This window comes from Colias croceus, chromosome 13 (assembly GCF_905220415.1).
Source record: "Colias croceus chromosome 13, ilColCroc2.1".
Lineage (NCBI taxonomy): Eukaryota > Metazoa > Arthropoda > Insecta > Lepidoptera > Pieridae > Colias > Colias croceus.
This window is the reverse complement of record NC_059549.1, coordinates 4,436,013-4,447,813: the sequence shown is the minus strand read 5'-3', so window position 1 is coordinate 4,447,813 and position 11,801 is coordinate 4,436,013. Positions and strand designations below refer to the sequence as shown.

Here is an 11,801-nt window from a genome sequence, read left to right as displayed (position 1 = left end):
GTTTTTAAAAGTTGGAGAAAAATATTTTTTTTGGTCAATATAATATAATAATGATAAAAGTATAATTTGCTAAATAATAACATATTAAGCCTTCAATTAATTTTTTGATATAAGGTTTAATAAATAGGTAACATAAAATCGTTTTGAATAATGTATAATAATTGTATTTTTTTAACAAGGGCCTGTATATTGGTATATAGATAAAGATGATTCGAACGCTTTCATAAAATTTAAATTCAATAGTTTTTCATTTTATCAATCTCTTATGTTCTACATTCTTGAACTCTCTTGAACTACTTATATATATTAAATTATAATATTATCCAACGAAAGGAACTTTATTTTAATAAAGTGCCATCTATTTTGTACTATTAAAAACTATGTTTTAATACCGCGACATCTTTGACCTGTTTGAAATACTACACGAAGGAGTAATGTTTTTGTAATATAATATTGAAAATACGAATGTCATTTTCGCTAAGGTGGGAACGTAATGAATCCATACCTTCCTAACATGGTAGGATTATACAACATCCGCTATAAGGCGACAAATTTTGGTTGGTAGTTGAAACAGTTGTTGTACTTTAAAACTGTTGTCTTTTTAAAAGAGACGGGTTAGCCCTCGTTGTTGCTTGCCATACTTTTTATATTCAGTTTCATAGTTTCTCCTCGCTCGACGTACGGGGAAGTGTACTATGCGTTTGAGCGTTGTTTTATGACGTTTAGTGTGTTTTTTACTGTGAATAATGTGATTGTGTAGTTCGTTATGGCATTTAGATATCGCGAAGATTTAGTCGGCAAACGATTTCTATCTGTGAGTGGTGTAACAAAAATAAACGTGAATAAAGTTTCCGAATGGGGATGGAAAGCTGGTGTTATCAGAGCAGCTTCTCATAAAGATAACAAGAATAGAGAACTCCAGGTAATTCTTCTTCTGTGAATAGACTAGTCTTTGTTATTTCATAAGCACTTTCAGTCATAGTTTTAATAGAAATCGCTTTATTATAACTGTACTATTAGTTAAACTTTCGCTCAAGTTACGACTTTCGACAACTAGTTGGGAAGTGTGTAGATATAGGTACATATTAAAATAGAACTCGACAGTTACGAAATATCTTGCCTCCAAAGCCTAAGCATTTCTGATACAATATTATGACGATGCTATCACGGTGTATAATGAGTCCCTGGTTTTATTTTATTTTAAACTAGCTGTTGCCCTCAGCTTCGCTTGCGTGTAAAAAATGATTTTTTTATGGTAGGTATAAGTTTTCATCGCCTATTTTACCCCTTTAGGGGATGAATTTTCTAAAATCCTTTCATAGGGGACGCCTACGTTAATATGACATCTATCTACCTGCATGCCACATTTCAGCCCGATACATCCAGTGGTTTAGGCTGTGCGTTGATAGATCACTAGGTATATCAGTTACCTTTGAGTTTTATATATACCTATAGATTGATGGAACACATTAAATTAACAACTAGGTACCTAAGTACCTAATAATACCGAAACTACCTAGGTAGGTACCTACCTACGCTCTGTTTTTCTTTCACAAGTTCACAACGATATGGATAGGTAGTTAGGGTACCTACTACCTAGTACCTACTACCTACTTACCTATGTACCTAGATATATTAATTTGAAGGTAGGAAAGACAAAACTGAACCATGATTTAAATTCTAGGTACGTAATTACTAATTACCTACGTTACCTAGTTTGTTATTCCTTCAGGTAACTACCTAGGCTTTTTTCATATTGGTGGTAACTTGTAGGTCCTTCTTGGCTCTTGCCATGTCCTTCTTCACTTGCCTTTCTAAATATACACAAGAATTATACATAATATTATGACGTATTTTCTTGTCTTATATTACAATTCATGGAATATCTTTACATACCTATGTAGGCACCTACTTTAAAATAAGATTATCTACAGATAAGAACAAAGTTAATATCTCTATAGGCACTCTAGTCCGATTATCGTTACAATAGTGAATAGGTACATGCCACCAGCAAAACAAGGAAGCATTTCCTGGTAGGTACCTATGCATTTATCTTCACGTTCAATGTGAATAGTCGCTACAATAAAGAACCCACATTTCTATTTTCTGGTGGCATTTATTTCCGTCATAGAATAGTCGCGTAGATTATGCAATGAATATTCGATAAATAAATAATTGGCACCTGTCTGTGAATGCATTACGTATGTCGAGATTAGGTACCTATACGCGTACAAAACTGAATGCACAAGACTTGGGGTTCATCGACCCCACTCTTACCGCGTTCGATGCACCGGCCGGGCCGTTTGAACTGAGGCGCATCGGCCGCCGTACTCCAGACCAACGTCAAACTTGTGACAAAAAAAGGAACGAAACCGATGAGAGTTCCTGCCAACGATTTAGTAAAAAAAGTCAAGTAAATTTTATGCGGCAAAGAATGCAAGCAAGCGGAACCTGTTTGGTATGCTGCTTTTATTTTAATTGCTACACATAATATTATTATGTGCATAAATACAGAACAACTGCTGGGCGAATAGAATGATGATGATTCAATAGACCTACTCCTAGTTCATCTCATTTGTACAAAACTCAACAATTAACTTAATTCAAAGTGAAACTATCAATGTATTGAATATAATATAATAATTATGATGAAATACTTTAGCAAAAGCTGCAGGTGTAAGGCGTAATTTACGAAAAAGTATTGGATTAAAAATAGTTGGAGTAACGCAATCACTCCACCTTTGAGATGGAACATTCAATATGAAGAGAAACGAAGAAAGCGCGAATCAACGAAACGCGACGTAGCATTCGCTCCAATCGAATCCAATGTTGTTCATTTATAAATAGACGCCGTCTTTCTACCATTGCACTGCTCTCCCGCCAAGAGTGAGAAATCACAGGCAACGCTCAAACAAAGATTCAATGTATTTTGATTACCTACTCGATCTTCCAAATCTGAAACGAATTTAACTCGACCTACATTAAAAAGACCACCCAACCCATGCTATAATAATAATTTATGTCGGTCTTCTTTAATTTATAAAATATTTTTAGATTCTGTATGACGCAGGTATTTCAATTAACATTTCAAATTGTTAATATGCAAAGGTTGCTATTATTATACAATATAAAAAATAAGAGGTGTCGCAGTGATTAATTTTCGTTGTCAGTTGCTAATGGTCCAGGTCGCAAGTTATTACTTCTTTTTAATCAATTCTGAACTTGTTTACCATACAAAGGACAATGAGTAATGGTGGGCCCACCTCTCAATAGAAGTGAGAAACTCATTAATGAATTGGTATTTTTATACCGAATAAAACTTAGTATTACATCAAAGGTTAAAAGTCAGTACTTTCGGAGTTATACTGTCATAAAAGTGATCCCAATCCCTGCAATTAATTATCGTAGTTTACCTCAATATATTACCGAATAGTGTTAGAACCGTATTACATGTAAATTATTAATTACCGTAATAATTATATTATAATTTACCGTATTAATTGATCGAAACCAAGTTGGAAGAAACGCGATAACACAATACCTATTATTGTACTTGCTTGACCGGACGTAGACTTGTAGGTACTTGCGCTCATATAATATCTTTGATTTGGTACCTAGGAGTTGGGAGATATCAACCATTCCTAGCCCCTGCGGCTTTTTTAAACGATGTAATTGTTATCGATGTACAGGACGACGAATAAATCTTATTTAAAGTGAAATACGTGTATTATTACCATTGTACCTTATAAAAATCCATAAATAATAAGTTAGATTAAAATACTTTAAGACGCTGAAAGTACTAACATTTGACCATAGTTGTAATAATAAATAATGTTCCGCTTAAAAAGCCCTATGCAATGGTATATCATGCATTCTCCACTATAAAAAAAAAAAAAAAAATGTTACTATTGCGGGGTGGGCCCAGACTCCATACATTTGTTTCCCATTGTCCTTTAGTATAATTTATTTTATGATCGGTATGTGCCTATATTTGAAAAAAAAAATATAGTTACTGCGTTTCCTTAGACCTTAATTCCGTTTACAATTGAAATCGTCATGATCGTATTTTGACTTAAAGTATTGATTGTTACAACCGTATTATGATATTTATTTGTTCGTTTGAATGCTTACGTAATGAGAGTAATTAAAGTAACAAACAAGCAGCGAGATATTAAAGATGTTTGTAGTACAATTCCGACGGGTCTTATCTTAGCTTCTACGCAAACATTTTATAGACTATTGTTCTGTAGTAACGTTCTCTATGGTACAATGCGAAATACGGACGAAAATGTCCCTTGCGATTTGTAAAGGAGAATGAAGGGAAATAAGATAATATAATATTTAACGGACAATCAATAGACATCTTCCACTGTCCTTTAAATTGACAGAGAAATTGAAAATGTAAAACATTCTAGTGATGTTTAGGGGACGAAATGCAGAGATTGGACGTCCAGACGGACATAATATCAGGAAAAAGATTTTCCAAATGATCGTTAGCTACCAAATTACTACACTTACGTGTGATATCATTAATCAACGTCTTAAAAGAAGCAGGTAGGTACCTACTTTATGGTAACGGACATAGAAGCGGATCTTGAATTTTTAACGTTTTAAATATTCCTTTGAAACAGTTTTAAATCAAACTTATTATGTAACCCGTGTAAAACTGTTTTCTATCAAAATAATTATCCAGCTGATACGATTTGAGTTGTGCAAGTGGCGATGGCGTGCACAAAGATCGCTAGGGCGAGGGCGGGAACTAGGTCGGCGGGGTGCGGGGAGGCGGGGGAGAGCCCTTAGGCCACTTATCAAGCGAACGGGGCCGCGGCTAGCGGGGAAAGCGTATCTTGTAGTTTTGGTAGAAACAGAGCACAGACGACCATTTATTTGTCCATGATGCTCTGCATATCGAAGCAAATACGCCGTGAGAGCGGACTGCTGAAGATGAAAGAATTGGCCGTATTCAGTTGACGTATATAGTTCATTACGTACGCATTCCATTCCATTAAATATTACGTTTCAACTTCGTTTCAACGATTATGTAATGGGTCGTGATGTTTCCGAAAATCGAAATTCAAAACATTGAATAAATTCTCAAATAATGCGCCATAGCGTGGCCATAATACATCAATGGCATTGTAGCTGTGACAATATTTTATATCGACACTGTATAAGGTTGTGTCTGACCTCGCAAAAGCCCTTCGCAACCTATGCGGCCTCTGCCATCGATTCGACTCGAAACACGTTCTGATGAGCTTCTCATGATCGTGGTATCACGGACCTTGGTCCAAAACGTAAAAATGCAGTAGGTAGGTAGTATATTATTATTTATTATACGTCGTAGTAAAATATAATATACAATATGATAACAAACGAAAAAGTATACAATATGCAAGTTTTCGCAGCACCATTTGAGAGATTAACTATTTTTCATTAGTTAGTCAAATAAGAATGCCATTTCAATATCTACACTTTCTCCTCGTAATTATTTTTCTGGTTATAACAGTCTATTAAGTGACGTATTTCTACCACGTAATTGTAACGAATGGAAAAAGTTAGCGTATTTTCCAAACTCATCTAGTTTTAATTGAATCTATCTATTTATTAATGATCTATTAGCCATGAGAAAACTTTTGTTACTTGTGCGAAACGATTGTATTGTGGCAATAAAATTATTATACCGATATAGGTTTCTTTGTTCGAAATAAACCTGAATCACGTCGTACTGCACGCCATTCCAAATAAAAAAACTCATTTAAAACGTGATATTGTTAACATTTAAATGTCTACATACCTACATGATATAGTATTTAGTATTTACCTGCATATTATGTATACGTATTACACACTACAAAAGCGTATATACATGAAAGGTACCTAATTTTGAATTAAACTTTGAAACTGAACTTTATTCTTGTTATATTTTTGCATAATACAAAAATGTTATGAAGGATTTAAGTCACTCAATTTAATGACGACAAGTTTACGCAGAATCATGTGCATAATTTCTCTCAAAAAATATCCTTAACAAGGTGAATATTCAACTAATATTAGGATCTTTTTAAATTATGCATTTATTATTTAAACGTCCTTTGTTTCCAATATCGTATTAGTTATGATATTTCAATGTTGTTTTGTATTCCGGAGCAAAGTGACGTTCGTCGGTCACGCGCTTCGGTTTCTTCCGTTCGTGCCTAACTTGCCCTGTATTTTTTGTTGCAACCACAGGTTGCAACAATATTTTCTACTTATTTATGCATAACCACTTTATCGCATAATGCGTAATATAATGAGGAATTTAAATCGCTCAATGCTTATGTGATAACCATCACGTTAATATCACCTTTTTACCAGTTCTGTGATGAAGTTTACGACAAATATTTGTGAATGCAAAGGTGCCGAACTGGTTTGTTACCATTATGTTAAAATTTATGTTCTTGCGTAATTTCTATGTGGAAATTCTCTACATCTGCATTCTGCACTGTTTACATGAGTTTCAACCAATGCATATTTTGATAAACTAAACACCTGATGTGGAAGTATGGTGAAATGATAATACAATATGATAACTTCATTATTCTATTGGCTATTATAGGCATGTTATTAATGATTATATTCAAACGTCTTATATTGATAAAAGATATTGAACTTAGAACTCGCTCAAGAAGGAAGGTATTATAATTGTATAATTATTAATTACGACTGAGTTACTTTAATATATTCGGAACGTTATTTACAGGAAATACATCGAATAAACGATTTATTTTACTAAATTAATGTAACACACAATCTTGATAACAGAAGCAACCATGAACAAAGGTACTATTTCTCTGTAAATAACTACTCAACCCTTACCATACAAAACCAATCAACTCGTAACAGAAGTCATTGCATTGAATACTAATTATTATAAAATATGCGTAGGTGCTCTAACGGTGTTACCGTTTAAGGTTTTTATTAGGAATGTGGCAAATCGTCCGATAAGAAATCGGACCTTCATGGAACGTGGATTCTTGTTGTCGAAGCGAAGCTCGAAGCAGGAAACGCGATGGGCACGCGACGCGACCTAACGGAGCGTGACGCTAGAAATTAACTGTTATTTATACCTACAGCTATTATAACCTGTTACAACATACGCCGAACTGAGTACGTCTCAAAATTAGAACAGAATAAGTCACCACGATGGTATAGCACTGCTACATCTTCCAATATTGTTGTTGGTAATATGTGTACTCTATTAGTTTCAACTAGGTATGTATTAAAACATTGTGGTAATTTGGGCGTATCAATTTAGCATTTCCTCTTTTGTGTTGTTCGTAGTTCATATTTATTCATTGCGATGTAGAAACCTAATCAAATATGAAATAAGCCTTATCATTTTTAATCCTTTGTGGTTGATTGCTTTGTAGTTGAAAATGGCAGACAATGCACTAATGCAGGTGGTCAGTATTTTTAATGCAACATGTAAGGAAATACTTGATAAATAGGAAATAACGTTTATTTTTATCGTTTGACTAGTAAAAACGTATGTTTAGGCTAGTTACCGATGATAAAAACAATTCAAATAGGTATAGTTAATAGAAGCATGAACGTACTGTGAGCAAAGTCCATGTCTATAAGGAAGTTAACAAAGTACTTTCATCACCATTGTTAACCCTCCGTGAACCACGTGGATAAAAGTTACGTCCTGCACTACGTGGGGTTTCCTGGACCCAATAATCTTTCCACGTTTTTTTAAGCTAGTATTTATTGTAAATTTGTAATGTGTATATTATTATTATCCCTTGACTATAAGAGGTTATAAATAAAATAAATTTATCAAATATTATATACATTTATTATATCTTTAGGCTATGTTACAGAAATAGTACTTTTTACCAACTGAAATAAGACTATGTTCTATGGGTTAGACTTTAAGAAAAAAATGAACTATAAGAACTTCTTAATTCTATGCTTTGGAGGCATAACAAAGTAGTAAACAAAAATAAAACAAAAATTACTAAAACTAATTCAAACTCAAACTCAAACTCAAACATTTATTTATTCAATTAGACTACTACTTTTAGTAGCACTTTCGAATCGTCATTTCATAAGTATTTTTAACATTTACCACCGATTCGGAAAGCAGTATCTATGGAGAAGAACCGGCAAGAAACTCCATAGTTGCTCTTTTAGTCTATTTATTGAAATAAACTAATTAGTCTTCTTGAGATCCAAGTTGGTTCAAATCACCACAATTCCATAAGTGCGGATAATATTGCATTTTCATTGATGTGATGAGCCATAATGAGCCCTAGAAACAATTTCAGGTAATTTTAAATAATAAAAAACAAATTAAATAAATATTTATATAAAAAAAGTCGTATTTTATCACACTATACTGCTCACCTTTTAGTAGACGTCCCGAACTACGTGGGGTTTCTGACACCCAGCTGCACTTTGACGGTGTCCGTTCACCACGTCTGCGACGCTACTACTAAACCGTTGTCGCTAAGAGGTCTGGCAACGTCGGAACTCCAGCTAGACGAGGTTTCAAGACTTTCGCACAATGTTTGGAAAAGATACAAAGATTTTTGTATGGCTGGGGTGTATTAAACCCCACATGGTGCACGGAAGGTTAACACATTCACACAAAATAGCATTATCTAAGTATATACATAACAAATGATATTGTTAATTATAAAAAAAAAAATTGCAACGTCTGGGGCCTGGGCATCTAGTCGTATGAACGTTCTCTTAATATAGTATGAATTATCGTTACCTATGTTTCTATTCTTGGACATAATCAAAGCCCAATTTGTAATTTACAACCTGGTTAAAGTTATTAAAAAATCACAGCAAAAAAATTTGTTGTAAGGTGTTAAGTGTTGCCTTCACACTTTCTCCATAGGTAGGTAGTATATTATACCATTTTATAGTCTGTGATAAATATATAATTTACTTCCATTTTCCTCCATCCCAGAAGAAGTAAAAGGTAATTCAGTTTTCTTATGGCTTATGACTTCCTCTTTGTCTGTATTACATGTATTTCATTTTATCAGCACAAACGGGATTTTATTTGTGCACGCGAATGTCAGAAAAATGGTTGGTACTGTTATAGCATGAACAGAAAACGGGCAAATTTCAAGCATGTCAATAGAGTTTCTTATCAGCAGTGTTTAAAGGAGACAAACAAAGAGCCTGCATTTATATTATAACTGTTATTGTGCTGTTTATTTGAGTAAAGAAAACATAAACCATAACCAGCCGTGACCGTCGGCCTCGCTCAGTGAGCGGTTGATTGTCTGAAGGCTGGATGTTTCTTTTCAATTATTTCGACATCACAGATTACGATGGATTCATGTTTTCAACAAGTGATAACTGCGTTAAAAACAACCGACTTCAAACTTGCACTTGCAAAAATGCCCATAAAATAAAAACTACTTGGCCTATCCGAATAAAATTTTTATGGGACCAATTCGACACCATCCCGCATGGAACAAAAAAAGAATCACGTAAATCGGTTCAGAAACCTCGGAGTAATCGGTGTACATACATAAAAAAACATACCGGCCGAATTGATAACCTCCTCCTTTTTTTGAAGTCGGTTAATAATTTGTGTAAATGAAATGTTCGTTAAGAAACTAGCTATCTAAGTGGCTTAGCAATGTTGCCATAGATTGATTTTTAATGACTAGAATGACTCGAAGTATCTATCGGGCGTGTTATTTTTATTTTGAAATACGTCAGGAGATAAACTTGGTGACAAAATAATGTAGGAGGTGGTAGGAGTCTGCTTATTGGAATACCTCCTACAACAATAAGGAATCTTTAAGTGTGATTGTATTAACTAGATGCGCTTCACGGTCACTACCGCGTTTAAAAAAATGTACTGTTATTGAATGATAGCTTTCTATTAGAGAATTTTTAACACTGTCCGGAAGATTTTTATAAATTATTTCTTGCCAAAATAATAAAACAAATGACCGATTGAACATGAATACGTTGAAGATTAATTATATGAGAGTAGGTATTGTTTTTATTTCATACTTTTTAACGTTTTGTTTTTTATAATATACAGTACTTTACAATATATCGAAGAATACTGATAAGCAACGTTTTAATGTAATTACCTTCAAGGTGTCGGGTGAAGTTGACGATAGCAATTACGTACCTGCTGAAACGCCCTTTGTTACTAACAATGAATAAAATTTACGTATGGCCTTTATAATATGTGGGCTTACAGTCTAGACTTCAGACAACTGTTTGTGGTGTGTTAATTTTCTTTGTTAAGTGCAAGTATTTTATAAAAGGGGTAAAGGGAAAGTTCATTCGTTTATCATTCGAGAATCGATGGTTGGATATTCTATTATCAAGTCATTCCATAGTAGTATTTTGTGTAAAAGGTAGGAAATAAGTATCAGAAGACTCAGTAGTGCCATGACCGAGAAACTCGTAAGTAGACGGTATGCCTTGTGGCAAACAGTAGAGCAAGGTCTCCAGGAAACTTACTCTAAGTGACCAGTAATAAGCATAAATGAATAAATGATGACATCTAACTAAATGTCAGGAGATATATGAGACGGTCTGTACTTCTGTTGTTTATGTCTTATTGCTGTCAGTGATAACGCGAACTCTGTATTATCACAGCACTATTTATAGTTATCACGAGGACAACACACGGTGCGACTGAGTTAATAGCGTTTGTTATGAGTTTCAGAAAATTTAACTGTGATATAGGTAGATATTCGTGTATCAAGTTATGTTATACCTTGGCAAGATGGCCGCAGAGATTAGAGATTTTTAACTGTTGCGGAAGAGTAACCTACTCTAGGAATGGAAAGTTATTGTGTTATGAACCTGTGACCATTTGTGGCTAAAATATGTTTAGTTCTATTCTTCGTACCTAGTTATAACTAATATGGTCTGGGGGGTACCATGATGCTAGTAGTTTTTCCATATTGGAAATAATACCACAGATTGATGATTTTTAGTCACTGCGTAAATAATACTGCTTACAGACATCATGATACGGGAGCTGAACCCTATTCGTATTTAAATGGATCAAATCATTATGATAGTATACCGTATCAGCTATTATCATATCATGAGTAACATTTCAGAATAATACTGTGAGGTAAAGTCATAGGGTAAAGTACGAATTCTGATTTATATTGTCAATCAATTTAATTAGAAATGTACGAGTATGGTACGAGTACATGATCTATAAGATACATATTTTATAGCTACTAAAGTCTAAAATAAAATTTTACTAATGGAAGTTATAGCTTAATTAATACACGTTGTACCAAATTGACTTGAAATATTGCATGAACTAAAATCTAAAAGCAATGATTTACAAGCATTTGCACTCTTGCCAGGTTTTCTACTTGTCGGTATTTTCATAAGCTGAGCCAATTATATTCCAAAGTAAATAAAAGTTATGAATAATAAATGCCGACGTATATCGCTAATAATGTTTGTAAAATCTAAACATTCAGTTAACGATACTGTGTCTAGAATTTTAGATAGACTGAAAAAATGCCTGTGCCATAGTCTCATAATATTTCAAGTGCATTGCGTCGAAATTGATGATATTCGCAACTACTTATAATATGAGCAAGCCCGTCTGCTAATTTCATTGGTGACTTTATAGTTCAAAAGATATTTCATTGCTCCTCCTATACGAATTTAAAACATAAAACTTAGCCCTTATTAACTAGCTATGAACTCTTTCTAATTGAGTATGTGAGAATGATTGTATCACCCCATTATCAGTTGACCCCAGTTCATATTACAACGATAACGCCATATTATTATAC

At 33.8% G+C, this 11,801-nt stretch overlaps 1 protein-coding gene across 2 annotated transcripts in view; it reads left to right on the top strand.

The window, feature by feature from the left end:
• Positions 1–667: 667 nt before the first annotated feature.
• Positions 668–11,801, top strand: part of LOC123696966 (lysine-specific demethylase 3A-like) — a 132,273-nt gene continuing 121,139 nt past the window's right edge. For both annotated transcript variants that reach the window (XM_045643365.1, XM_045643364.1), the window contains exon 1: positions 668–922. In XM_045643365.1, the coding sequence (XP_045499321.1) occupies positions 767–922 (156 nt within the window). In that variant the 5' untranslated portion in view covers positions 668–766. The remainder of the gene's footprint in view (positions 923–11,801) is intronic.